This window comes from Pagrus pagrus (genome assembly GCF_965226575.1).
Source record: "Pagrus pagrus genome assembly, chromosome: 4".
Lineage (NCBI taxonomy): Eukaryota > Metazoa > Chordata > Actinopteri > Spariformes > Sparidae > Pagrus > Pagrus pagrus.
The window spans coordinates 29,761,195-29,775,513 of NC_140188.1; the positions used below are offsets into that span (position 1 = coordinate 29,761,195).

Genomic DNA, 14,319 nt, shown 5'->3' on the forward strand with positions numbered 1-14,319 from the left:
ATGACGCCCTGAACAACTCTGGTTGTAAAGAAGGAAACTACATCAGAATCTAAAGTAAAAGTCAGGAAATCTCTGCCCGACACAATCACCTGAATAAATGTTGGCACTGTATTTTCAGCAAAACCACAGATATGTTGAAACTTTACATTTTTTTTCACGTTGCATCTTGTGAAGATGCTTTTCTTATTCCCTGGTCGGTTCAGTCACAAACACCACTTGGTGAGGAAAAGATCACGTTTTGGATTAAACACATCTGGAGATGTCCCGACCTCCCATCAAACACATCTGTCTTCTGTCTCCACAAACTCGGCTGGAAGTTGTCCTGACATTTCCTTAAACGCGGTCTCAAACAGCCGTCACTGGCTTGCTGCCTTGTTGCCTGTGACTTCACCACCGTCCTCTCCACCTCCTCATATTAAAGTCAGGTCATAAACGCGTACTGTGAAGTGTTGTTGAAGTATAAATATGGTATGTAGCCCATGATGTGTACAAATGTATCAGTGGTTTGCAGAAATGTTCAGTGCAGCATTTTATCCTGGTGACTTTGCTTGAGTGGCTGTTTCATCCATCACATTATATCCACCTGCAGGTCAGAGCTGCTCGTCCTTGTGGTCGTCTGTATTTTTACTCAGTAGAGGTTTCTTAGAGCATCAGTAGCAAAACGGAGAACCACTAAATGTGATTTGAAGTATGCTTTGCACCATTGGTCCTTAGACGATTTATTAATCGAGGCAGGTTATACAACAGCACGTGTCCCTGTGTGATAAAGTGATGCCTGGTTACACCACATTCAGCAGCAGTAAGTGCCTCTGAACACTAACAGAAGTAGCTGCTCACAGTGTTGTGGAGGAATTTTGGCTCCGTCCTCAACATAAATACCCCTCAGCATACTGACGTGTGTTCGCTCCGAGCAGGAGTTGCTCATACAAGCTCTGGATTTTGGAGTTGGACTTTGGACTGATGTAGAATTTCTAGCTGTTTGGATTATTGCCACGCTGTGTGAACCTGTGTCGTTCAGCCTGTGAGCTTAATGCCCAGTGTGATTCTGCAGGCTTGTCTCGTGCAGAGCAGAATCACGAGGCGGTTGAGAGTCGAACAGGTCTCGGTGCAGCGAGGCATCTGCACACTGAGACACCGCTGCCACCACATGTGAGGGTCTTACCGTGGAATGCAGTGTTTGCTTTCCAGCAGACATAACAGCGGATAGTGCCAGCCACAAGTATCCAGTTGTGACTCGTGTTCGCTTCGTCCCAGAGGTCCTGAGAATCATTCAAGTGTTTTTCACACATTTGAGTCTGTCTGAGTGTGGAGTCATAAACGAAGATTGTACACATCCTACATGTTGTAAATGCAGTTTGTTAGTGTGGTGAAGCCTCGGAGCTTCAGGATTACCTTTTACTGACATGTTCAGTTTGGCAGGTGTCAGCAGATTCGGTCTGATTTGACTCAACAGCGTGTGTGTTAACACCCTAAACCACACTGGTGACTCCTGGATGTGGGCGGCGATGGACGGGTCATACCTTTATCATTATGAGAATATTTTGTTGTTGAATTTTCTAGTCATCGTCTAATGCTCTAAAAAATGGTGTAATTATCTGTCTATGGTGCAGCAGCTCATTGCTTGGCCTGTCTCCATCTCGTCATCGACATGAAACTACATGCTCACCTAATCCAACTCGAGTCGACTTCAGGTGTTCCAGAGGGAAGATTAACCCTTCACTGTACTTGATCAGACTGAGTCACTGCTGACTGTTTGCTAACCCTCGCCACCCTTAGCTCCTGTCGCTGCTCCTGTCAAGCTTAACACTGTGGCAGGCACGCATACAGTATCACACAATGATGATGCTGGTCTTTGATTTCAGACGGAGTAAAAGTGGCAAAAGCAGCGTCTCACTTCTAGTAGTGATGTGCGATACCACTGATTTCTGTTCTGATCCGATACCTGGTAAAACACAGGCAGGTATCACTGATGATGGAACACAAACTTTAGACAAAAGCTTAACAAAACAGCTTTCAGTAGTTTCAAGAATTCAGGGAAACTGAAGCCTGGACGGATGTGAATCACTTTCAGTTCACAGAAGGGTGATGGGTATGAAAATGTGGCTGACTACTTCCTATGTCTTTCGTATTGGTATGTTAAAGGGGCTCTATGTAGTTTATCTGTAGCAGTTTACGTATGAATCACTTCTTATTGGCTGTATGTGAGCAGACTGTAACATTACGTCTCTCTCGCTCGTCTATAGGACGATGCGTTGAAGCTGTTTAATGCTTCTCGACTGTGGATTTCTTTGTGAAGGACTCGGTCCTCTGAAGCCTGACAGCAGCTTTTCACATCTGTGCAGTATCTTTACTGTTGAGCTGTGCATTTGTCATGACAAACAAGGAACCAAAGAATAGCCGGGTCTGCTATGACTGACTGACGGCCTCTGTACTGTGGTCATAATGTCAGACTGATGGATGTGTGGTGACACTTTATCTACATGGTGGAAAATGCTGTCGTTCAGGAACAAGACCGTCACCTTCCAGCAGAGTGGACGACACGTACAGACTTCTTCACATTTATGACGTGAACAAACTAAAGTGAGTTTTTACAGTTAGTGATGCTCTGACTAACATGGTGACACATTATATATCATATGTGTCACAGGACCCACTTCTCCTTTTCATATCTTTGTCCTGGTTTTGAAGCCTCTCTCAGTCACATATCAGCTCGTCACTAATGCTGAATGTAAGCCTGGGGCTCCTTTATCTCTGGCTTCATTTACTGTGTGTGTGTGTGTGTGTGTGTGTGGGGCTGGGGGTATGTGTGGGTGTGTGGGTGTGTGTGTTTTAAGGTCCTTCCTTCAACCTCTTCCTTCTTTCCGATTCTCTCTCACACATGTTCGATGGTATGTAGGTCTCCAGCTGTGGGACACCATGAGCTGCCTCTGAAGACAGAGACCGTCTCTGTGGTCACGACTGCTGCTGATGGAGCTCACTGTGGTGAGGCTTCAGAGAAAAGTGTGGGGCTGTCTTCTTTTGGTTTACATGACTTGCATCATGCGTGTGGACCAAGTGTTGCTTTGACCTTCTAAAACAAGAGCGGTGTGAAAAGAATCAGGTCGGCCCCTCTGCTGATGTGACACATACCATCATATTCAGCTGAGCGACTGGAGCCAGCTCACTGTGGAGGGCTGAGTGTCTCATGAAGGTCTCTGACCTGACAATGAATAATGTCTAGGCAAAAGGCTGAATCCACAACGCGCTCGCCTCTTTTAACTTCCTGCTATTTCCACCGTTCCCCATTCAACAATGTATTGTGTATTAATTTTTTTTATTTTTATTTTTTTTACAATATTACAATTACTACCAACAGGACGCCACAGCACTGAAATGAACACATGTAGACAGGACTGAATGCTGCAGTGGGAACACTAAAGACAGTTACTGCACTGAGAATATATCAGCAATAAATAGAGCAGATAAATATGTCTAATCATACCATTTTAAATAATTAATATGAAAGCATGTTTTTAATATACACAGCATGAATATATGAGCAAATTATTAAAGGGCACAGTCGGTTAAAATTGACTGTTTAAAGCTGCATCAGCAGTTTTGTTTTGGCCCTACGGTGCAGAAGAACACACGCCTCAGTATAACTGACTTATTAATGTGTTTAATAACTTTCTTCTTTCTTTTGCAATCATTAAAACTAATAAACAAAGTGAAGAAAGAATGAAGTGTAATGTTTAAATCCTAGTTTCACAGGTCAGGCAGAGAGAATGTAAAGGTCAGACCCGTTTGGCACTTCACACTTCTAAAATTTTATCTCATCACCATCTCCTGAGAAAAACATCTGGCTGCTTAGCTGCTAAACTTCATCAGCTAGTAGCTATCTTTGTTGGTCTGCTGTGTGTTGCTGGGCAGGAAACTTGTATTTTATCAGAGCTATTAGCAGAAAGCATGTAGCTGCTCCTGGAAGCAGGACTGCCGTGAGACTCTGACAATATGTTTGAGCTGGGTGATCATTTTCTGCATTACACATATTTATATGATTAATGGTAAGTAATATTATCCATTGTCGCAAAGTATTAAACAGCAACAGTCATTTTGTTGTGACAGCACACTTCAGTTTTTCTCCCTGACGTGATTAAAAACAGTGAAAACCCTGAATCCCTCCGTCATGATAAAAAAAAAGACATTACTGGCACACAAGATGAGAAATCATTGGTCTTCAGTCCAAGCAGCCACCTTCAAAGAGCTGTAATAATCTAATCCTCACACATGGTCAGCACAAACAGTATGTGTGCCGACACACAGACACACACCTGCACCCATCCCACCCCACAGGAACAACATGTGATGGCGTGCCGAAGCTGCTCGCTTTGCTCCCCAGAGATGAGAAGCACATTAGCATGCAGGAGCTCTTATCTTCTGAGCGTCAGCTAATTAGATTCTTATATGAATCATCTGATCTGCTGATCGGCCCAGCCTCCAGGTGCTGCTGAGGTAAGGACGAGCAGATAAATCACTCGTCTCTCAGCTTCTTTCTTTGAAAGCGCTCTTTGATCTCTGTTAATGCAGCACAAACTGTAAAAAGAATTAAACCCCCTCGTTGGTTTTGTGTAATCAGGATTTCAACATCTTCATTCAAACCAGAAAGCTGCTCGTTCAGCATTCACACTGAACTCGTCGGGTGACTTGTTGATCAGAACTTATTCAGCCAGAGACAGCAGACATGAAGCTCAGAGCAGAACATCTTCACGAGCACAGTGAGGAGGAGAAGTAACACACTTGAAACGGTGAACACCTCTTTCACCAGTAACTGTGAGTCCGTAGGTGTGGTTAAGAGGAGTCATTAGATTCCTTCTCGTGAGAGGAGTCGATGCTTACGTCTGCTGCCTACGCAGGCTACGTATCATCCTCCTTCAAGGGACTGACGCTTCCTCTGACTTGTGATCCATTTGGTTCTGCTCCCAGTCAGTAACTCTGCTTGACTCACATTTTGTCTTTCCCAGATCCTGGTTGTGACAGACATTTTCAATTACTCATGGTTGCACTCTGACCTTTCAGATCAGAAAGTGGGAGTGGAAAGAGAGATAAAAAAATATCCTGCCTCAGAGAAAGGTTGTTACCTGGAAATGGGGACATTTCATTGGAAAACAAAACAGAAACTGTGACTGAAGGCTGCTGTTGTAACACGAATCCAAGATGCATCTGCTACAGTTACCATACTGTATGAAACGTTGTGGCAATCCACCAGAGATGTGAGACAGAGATGTTTGTAAGTACAGTCCATGCACCGACCCACAGATGACATCATCTGGCCTGAAGCCATGGCACATTTGTGCACGGTTCCAAGTAAAATGTGTCCAACCGAGCATGAACAGAGTCGGAGTGTGGATCTGAAATACATGTGGTTATAATTGTTGAATTATTAAAATGCCCTTCTGTATAATTCAGTGGCATTACAACACATTGGTAGATATTATTATTGGTCTGACCTCCACTCACATGGTAATGATACTAATGGTAATGATCAGACCTGAGAGCTTCCTGCGCTCAACAGTCCAAATGTTTTCTGTAAGAACAAAAGTAGAAGCCAGTTCTGAGCTACGGCGGCTGTCTGAACAGCTCACATGAAGACAGAGTTACAAAAAGAGTAAATATTGGACTCGGTTAATAACTTTGTTGATAAGTAGGACATAAAAATACAACTCCAGATCAGTTACCTACACGTGTGAACAGGCCACTGTTTGCTCCCCGAGATCAAAATCAATGACAGCAGCTGTAAATGAATTCTACACAGTCTGATGTGATGTTTGTATTGACTGAAGTTAATAAATCAGTCTACACTTATTGCAGTAGAAGCATCACTCACAGATCTCCTCTAAAGCTCTTCATAAATGCTTTTCCAGTCATAGGAATGGCCAAAAAAATCTTATATTACCTCAATGTCGATATTTTGACAATACTGTGGGGACTGTTGGTACTTTCAATAACATTTCTAATCAATAATCATCAGTAATGTGGATATAATGACTAAGTGGGACGAAGTAAAGACAAGTATTAGAACAAGTAGAACAGTAATAATTACTGTAATGAGCCTCTAAAACCAGGAGAAGACAACACTTGTGTCATATCACCACAGAATGACCATATATAGTCTCACGTCATGATCATCATATCATATCAATGTACTGCTCAGCACTAGAGGTCGACCGACAGGACCTTTTACAGACTATTAAACAAATCATATAAACCGATTGTTGCCGACCACACGGGGGAGGAAGTCGCCATTTTGCACGGAGGTTACTCTGAGTCAGTCATCATCATCTGAGGCCACTTCTGCTGAAAATATCTAAATCCTCTTAATCTGAAGTCAACAAACTGACAGACAGGTATCTGCTGTACCTTAACATTAGAGATACAGCAGCCATACATGAACCACAGACTTTATATAATGTCATGTTTTCAATGTAGACTAAGAGAGACTTAACGTTTCATCAGAGATATTTTTTTTATAAAGTAATTCTCCACTACATGAAATCCACACATGACTCTGGCCAGAGGGTTAGTAAGTACGGGCTGATGTCGATTCTTTGCAGTCCTGTTGTAACATTAAATGTTGGAACAGCTGATTTCACTGGAGGCTGACAGGTGTGGCATTCAAGCCATATCTAGTCTCACATAGCCAGAAATACAATTTTCATGTCATTTTAGACAGAAAAAATACTTTGTTACTTCCACCACTGCCAGTCTTCTCTTAGCTCCGACTAGTGAGGAGAAAATATATTTCCACATCTGCTGTAATTCTGTTTAGATGTTGGCTTCAGCCAGTCGAACCAGGAAAACGCTGAATAATTCACCAGTTTTCTTTTTCCACTGACATTGTTTGTACCCAGCTCCCCCGGCACTTCTGTTCAGTCAACAACTTTCAACCTTTTCCACATTATTTCCTTTTCCTGTAAGGCCCTCAGTTGAATCTCTAACTGTTTACAGAGTCACAGTTTCCACACAGGTGTGTGGATGCACAACACTTTTATTTGCCATCTGCAGCCGGAAAACTCCCGAGGATACAAACTACTGCACAGAGAACAAGAGTGTGTTCCTCTGCTGCTCGGGCTCATTCACACACAGAGGTCACTGCTTGCACTGACTATTCTTGCACTGCTGCTGCACCCATCTCACAGAGCAGAGCAGTGACATGTCGGTGAACATCTCGGCGTTGTTGAGGACATCATTTAATTTCCTCCCATGTTGTGTTCTTTCACAGGCTGAAGGCCCTGGTGTCAACAGGAGGTCGGAGTGTGCAGGCAGCATGTGACTGGTGAGTTAAAACAACAACGCTCACATATACACATCACAAGACAGGCAGAGCATGTGTTACACTGCCCTCTGCTGTTCAGAGGTGTCAACAGGGTTCAATAGGCAGTTTCTTACTTCTGTATTTTGTGGATAATTGCGACAAATGAAATAATTACTACATCAAAAAAAAAAGTGAATCCAAATTCACTGAACATGTGTGAGCAGCAGACAGTGCTGTTCACCACACACTGTAGGGTCAGCCCTGCTCAACACAGAACATGAATATAGTGGCATCTGTCAACAAAAATGACTGCAGACCAAATAAGAGCTGCAACAATACATGGATTGGTCGTCAACTATTGTATTGATTGACACTGACTCTGATTCTATGTTCTGGTTCTGTTGCTCCTCTATGAGTTCAGCTCCTTGAACATCTTTGTGTTGCTGGCAGAAACATTTGCGGGCGTCATCTTGGGATTTTTTCACAATTTGCTGACATGTTATAGATCAAACAACTAAACAATTCATCCAGAGAAATACTTGACAGATGAATCGATATAAGCATTAGTTACAAGGCATCTTGTTAACACTGTCATGGCAGCACAGTAGACCTGCAACTTTATTCACCTCCCCCCCGCCTCAGGCTCTTTTCCCATGTGGATGACCCGTTCCTGGACGACCCTCTGCCCAGGGAGTTTGTCCTCTACCTGCGACCCAGCGGACCTCTGCAGAACCAGCTCTCACACTTCTGGCAGCAGAGCCGGGTCACCTGTGGAAAAAACAAAGCCCACAACATTTTTCCTCACATCACCCTCTGCCAGTTCTTCATGGTGAGTTGGAGAGTTGAACTGATCCTGTTCAGGTTTATGTAAATGTTATTTTTTTTTTTTTATAAAAAAAAAAATATAGGGTGCATTAAACACAACATGAAGAAGAGAATCCAGCTGATGTTTCCTCTATTATTTATGATTAGTAGTATCCAGCAGGTGCTTTATATACAGTATGTGAGCAAATGGGAATAGATGTCAAGTGCAAACTTAAAGGCACCCTGAGAACATACTTATATTTACACTCCCTGTTACTAATCTGTGTGTTTAGTGAGTTTCCATATGAAACATTTGCAAAGCCAGAACTTTAACCCTTTTAAATCTTGCTTTGTTTACATCGTGAGCGGACCTCCTGTCACCAAGTGTCAGTCAGTGGAACAGCCTGAAACCTGCAGCCAATTATGCTAATTACTCGCATGCATGTGCCTTCTCGTGCACACGCATGTGCCTCCTCGTGCACATGCACTACACAAACAGATCAGGGACCACTCCTTAAAGATGTCACATGTAAGAATTCTGCATTAAAGTATCTAAAAACAACTCCGCCTTTGTTCTACATGTTGTTGAGCTGTTCAAACTCAAGGGAACGATGCGTTTCATTTGGTCGCCTGTCGCTGTAACTGGAGAGAGTCGGGGAGTGAGGGGGGAAGTCTGAGAACGAGACTGAATAAAAAAAAACTTTAAAACATGAGCTCGTCTGAGTCACATCAGGTAGATTTTTCATCAGCAGTGGTGGTTGTTTAATGGTATGTTCACCACCTACCTGCACTTGTGTGATCATTGTGTTTATTCGCCCCAAACAGCCAGATCACTTTACTGTACATTTGCCATAAGCTAGTGATCAACAGCCCACACTTAGGCTGTAACATAATGTTAATGAAGTAAAGCACATTTCCCCTCCAGCTCCAGTCAACAGTCAACATTACGGAACATAAACACCCGACAATGGAGGTCACCTCCGAAGATCACTGCAGCAGTCAGGTTGATAAACAGGAGGGAAGATAAATCCACTTTTTAGCACCAAAAGTTACAAAGTAATCTCGGAGCTCTCCTCCCGTCAGTGAACAGCACCGGATCAGAGCAGAATCTGATGTGACTCCAGGTGTTTATTCCTCCAGAAGGTCTGGATCTGCAACAACTCTCCTCCAGAGCTGGAGGCTCTGATCAGCTGAGCAGCAGCTCTCCACACACAACAGTTGTCAAACATACCACCAGAATATCACCCTGTGGTACATGTTTGTCCCATCACGTCTAAATGAATGTATAACAAACTTACCTTTGTCTTTCTGTCAGATCAACGGCTCTCTGACATTCAGATAAAGCAAGAAATTGTACGTTCCATGTCTGAGGAGATCTTAACTCTCCATTCCCATCGCTCTTCATCTTTCCAAACAGTGTGCAGACCACAAAGCAGAAGCTCTGTGCGAGGCCCTCCTGGCCACCGTCCAGCAGTGGCGGGGCCGATTCCCCAGCCCGCTGCCTCTCGAGCTCTACACGTCCTCCAACTTCATCGGCCTTTTTGTTGAGGAGCAGGTGGCCGACATCCTCAAGCAGTTTGCGGCCGACTTCGCGACAGAGGCCGCCAGGAAGGCAGGTAGGAACCACGAGCTAAGAGTTTGTCAGCATCAGTTCATCATATTCAGCGTGTAATGTTTGGGAGCAGCTGTGGCAGGATGTGATGTTGGTCCTGCTGAGTTATTAAAGCACTCACTCAATCTGTCGCTGTAAGTCTTTTTAAACACAGGCCAACGTGAGACCGACTGCCAAACAGTCTGTCAGGCAGCTAAGTGCCAAATCAGCTCAGAGCCGCGGTGTTAGATTTCTAACCCTGATGGTATAGAGGCAGATAAGAGTGTGGCGTTCAAACCTTACGTGGAAATTTGTGCATTGTCGGTCAGAATGTCAGAATATGTTCGACGCGACATACTGCACTGTGTAAAATAAAGTCCTGTCTCATCCAGAGGTCCATGTGGAGCCTCATAAGAAGCAGCTCCATGTAACTCTGGCCTACAACTTCCCCACCAACCACCTCCCATCGCTGGAGAAACTGGCCAAGGGCATTGAAGTCAAGCTCGGTTGTGATTGGCTGGCTGTCCTGTTCTCCCGGGACATTCGTTTTGCAAACCATGAGGTGGGTCTGAGGTCACATACAGTGCTGTGTATTTATTAAGCAATAGCATCAACACAGATTGACACATGCTCATGTGTTGTGGATGTAATCAGCTGAGTGGTTACTTGTCGTGCCTCTGCAGACCCTGAGGGTCATGTACCCCTACACACCCCAGAACGAGGACGAGCTGGAGCTGGTTCCTGGTGATTTTGTCTTCATGTCCCCAGTGGATCAGAGCAGCACCAGTGAGGGCTGGGTGTATGGGACCTCGCTGGCCTCCGGGCTGTCTGGCCTACTGCCTGAGAACTACGTCAGTCTGGCCGATGAGTCGGACACCTGGGTCTTCCACGGGTCAGTACTGCACACTCTCTTATTTCTTTTTCTTATACTCTAACACACAAAGTCGCCACGGATATGTTGAAACTTTATATTTCTTTATGTTGCAGCTTTACATTTCCTTAGTGTCAGTTTTCAGTTTTATGTTGTGGCAGCGCTGTGCTCATGGTACGGTTAGATGTAGTCAGGGACAGATTGCCTGTATCTTAAAATATCTGGAAATCCCAGCCACAGTGAGTTAGTGTTGCTCTGAGGTGTCTTAGAAAAATGTTTATTAGAGAATATATTAAGCCTGTAATATTCTGAGAGAGTGCAGGCGTATGATTTATTTTTTTGCACAATAGATTAAAACAAACTTTTATTTTCAAATATTTAAAGATGCTCCCTCAGTCTGTTTTCAGGTTGAACATGACATTCTTTCAGCTCCCTGATAATTCATGATGTAAGAGCAGGCGAAGACATGACAAGCTGTCGAGTTAATGTAAGAAAACTACGTGGAAGAAACGACTTGTTTTGTTTGTGCGTACCTGATGTCTGTCCTCCTCGTCCGCCGCAGCTCCCACTCGTTCTTCAGCTGTGGGCCCAGTGACAGGACCAGTAAGGACAGAGGGATGTTTGATGGACTGCTGGACAGCCGACGCCCCGAGAACACCAGTCCTGGAGACATGCCCACCCTCAGTCTCATCTGCCATCCCATGCAGGTAGATTAGTGTTCATGCCCGAGAATTACTCTCAAATATCATAAACAGTGTCTAAAAAGATGTATTAGAATTGGACCGTGACTTCCTTTTGAAGCAGTGTGTTGGTACTAAGGTTACAGCACTGAACTTGTTTAAATCCTTACTTACACGTAGTTCCAGGTCAGTTTTCCTGTCACCTTCAGACTCCCTCACAGCTCTATCCTGGGCCCACATGTATTCAGCCTGTTCATGCTGTCTCTGTATAAGGAAGCACAACATGTCCTGTCATTCTCTTGTAACTTCGGCTGCTTTTATCTCCAGCAGGTCCTGCGGATCAGCGCCGGTCACTCTCGGCAGCCGAAGAGAACACTTTTTGTGTGTCGGCACGGTGAGAGGATGGACGTGGTGTTTGGGAAACACTGGCTCTCCCTCTGCTCTGACAGTAAAGGTGAGGAGTCAGAGGTAGAAAACAGGAATAAGTAAGAAATAGTCCTTGGTTTCACTGCTTGACTGTCCTGTGATCTGGTTGTTCTGCAGGCAGATATGTTCGATCCAATCTCAACATGCCTCCCAGTTTGCCGCTGTGGGGAGACAAGAGAGATTATGACATGGACGCTCCGATCACTGTGTTTGGATCCACACAGGCTCGAGTAGTTGGTGCGTCACCAGTATGGACCTGAATGATGTACTACCAGCGTAGGTGTTGTTGTTGCATTTTGTACATGTATACATATATATATATGTGTGTGTGCTCTTCCAGGTGAGGCCCTGTTAGAGAGTAACACAGTGATAGACTTTGTGTACTGCTCTCCCTCCCTGCGATGTGTTCAGACTGCACAGAACATCCTGAGAGGTAAGAAGAGTCTCCTGGATCACAGCTCAGGAGAAATATCATCATGTTAGATTGAAACAAATGAATTAAACTGAGATGAAAGCTGGTAAGAAGGACCCATGTGTTCTTATTTTTTTATATTAGCTGAGCTCTGACGACTCGTGTTTGTATCACCAGGTCTGCAGCAGGACGGGAAGCTGAAGGTGCGAGTGGAGCCGGGGCTTTTTGAATGGACCAAGTGGGTTTCTGGGAGCTCTCTGCCTGCATGGATACCTCCCACTGACCTGGCTGCAGCCCACTTCAGTGTGGACACAACGTACAGGTGAAGCAGACAACTCGCAAAATACACTTTGTGCAATCAGTGCATTTAATGTGAGTCATAAGTCATGTAAATGGACCTGTCATCTACTTTTACAAATGATCTGTCGGTGTTGTGTAGCAGAAAAGCCAGTTGATGGTACTGTCTCATGTTTTTAGTTCACAGTTTGCCGGCAACTTCCGTAGGTTTTCTCATACTGTTTGTCTCTGTCTTCATACAGACCTCTGATCCCCATCAGTAAGCTCACTGTGTCTGAATCCTATGAGAACTACATGAGCCGGAGCTACCAAGTGACCAAAGATATCATGTCAGACTGCAAAAACACTGGTAAGAGACGCAGCAGGAGAGCAGGTGAACTTTTACCTTCTTGTTTGTCCACTGCTGATGTTGCATCCTGCCTTGTTTCCACCCTGCGTAGGAAACAACGTGCTGATTGTAGCCCACGCGTCTTCCTTAGAGGCCTGCACACGCCAGCTGCAGGGCCGCAGCCCACAGAGCGCCAAGGACTTCGTCCAAGTAGTCCGAAAGGTCTGTTCACTGCATATCTTTGTTTGATCCAGTCCAACTTTTTTCCTTCTCTACATCCATCCATTATTAATTCCATCTGGTTTCCTCAGCTCCTCTCCCTCCAACCATCGTGGCTAGATGTGCACAAACATGATTATATGCACTTAAAACACAGCAGTTTAGTTTTGATGCACCTGAGCAGCAGACTGACATCCTGACAGTGGAAGGTGTTTGTAGAGAATGAAAGAGAAACACACTGAAGACACAGCAGTCTGTCTGCTCCTCCGCTGTGAATGACTGTAGTGCAACACAAACATTGTGTAACTCACAGTGACTGTCAGCACATAGTACATTCAGTCCAGCATGTCCGCTCCCATCTCTCTGACTAAACTTGGTAAACTTGTTCTTGCTCGCTCATAGCGGCGTCATGTTTGTGGTGTTTGTGGAGGCCGACCAGACTAAACTTCCTCTTTAGATAACACTTCTTTGTTGGGTTGCTCATTAGTGGGAAGCTGTTGTCACTCGGGTCAGTGAGCCTTTAGTGTTCGTCTGCATGTTCTCTGACAAACCAAAAGTCCCAGTTTCTTTTTCATTCTGACACTTCAGACGCGTCTATGGAAGATCTGAACTGACTAAATTAAAATCAAATCGACGAAATGAAGTGAAGTACACATTTACATTTCCTTTTCACGTTTTCATGTGTTCAATGTGTCATAATTAAATGAAAAATATGTTCTAAGGAAGTATTTAGCTGTTTGTCTTCAGAGGGGCTCTGTTGGACTTGCTGGTTGCCGGTCGTTAGTTCACGTTGGTGGACTAAACTAACTAGCGTTCAGCAGTAAACCAGTCAGAGCCGTCTGTGGCTCCTCCATCAGCTGGCATGCTCTCTTTCTGAAAGTAGCTGCAATATCTCCAATCTATCTATCTATCTCCTTTTTGAAACCAGGCAGAGATATTCCTGCTACACTGGCTCAGATTTGTCTCAGTGTTTATAAGAAAACAAGACATTTAGGACTTCATTCACTGAACTGTACGACATGTTTTATATTATTATATGAATCAGCTAAAGCTGTCGGGTAAATGTATTGGAGTAGCAGAAATGTTTCACGATAGTATCATGAGATTGAAGTACGTAAAGGAACACTCAGTAAAACTCAGTCATTATCTCCTCCCTCCATGCTGATGGAAAGTCAGGGGGAGTTTTGTAGTCCATAAAACATCTCTGGAGCTTCACAGTGTTGCAGCATTCTGCTAAACAGAATTGGTTGTTTTTTTCTGATTTAAGACAAGTCTCCAGCTACTTCAGTTGTTTAGGAGAAAGCAGTACCTTTTGTATTTACGCTGACCTCAAAAAGAGGCTCTTCCACCCCCACTACATTTAATTTTGGGGGAAATACTTTATGTACATATAAATATTA

General features: G+C 44.1%; 1 protein-coding gene across 2 annotated transcripts in view; it reads left to right on the top strand.

Annotated features, from left to right (window-relative positions):
- ubash3bb (ubiquitin associated and SH3 domain containing Bb) overlaps positions 1–14,319 on the top strand; it is a 44,327-nt gene that overhangs the window by 25,764 nt on the left and 4,244 nt on the right. The window contains exons 2-13 of one of the 2 annotated variants that reach the window (XM_084351469.1): positions 7,259–7,312; positions 7,934–8,120; positions 9,513–9,711; positions 10,079–10,248; positions 10,370–10,578; positions 11,120–11,264; positions 11,565–11,691; positions 11,781–11,900; positions 12,004–12,096; positions 12,253–12,397; positions 12,615–12,721; positions 12,813–12,922. In XM_084351469.1, coding sequence (XP_084207595.1) covers positions 7,259–7,312; positions 7,934–8,120; positions 9,513–9,711; positions 10,079–10,248; positions 10,370–10,578; positions 11,120–11,264; positions 11,565–11,691; positions 11,781–11,900; positions 12,004–12,096; positions 12,253–12,397; positions 12,615–12,721; positions 12,813–12,922 — 1,666 coding nt within the window. The remainder of the gene's footprint in view (positions 1–7,258; positions 7,313–7,933; positions 8,121–9,512; positions 9,712–10,078; positions 10,249–10,369; positions 10,579–11,119; positions 11,265–11,564; positions 11,692–11,780; positions 11,901–12,003; positions 12,097–12,252; positions 12,398–12,614; positions 12,722–12,812; positions 12,923–14,319) is intronic. The other variant, XM_084351470.1, reaches the window with a different exon arrangement.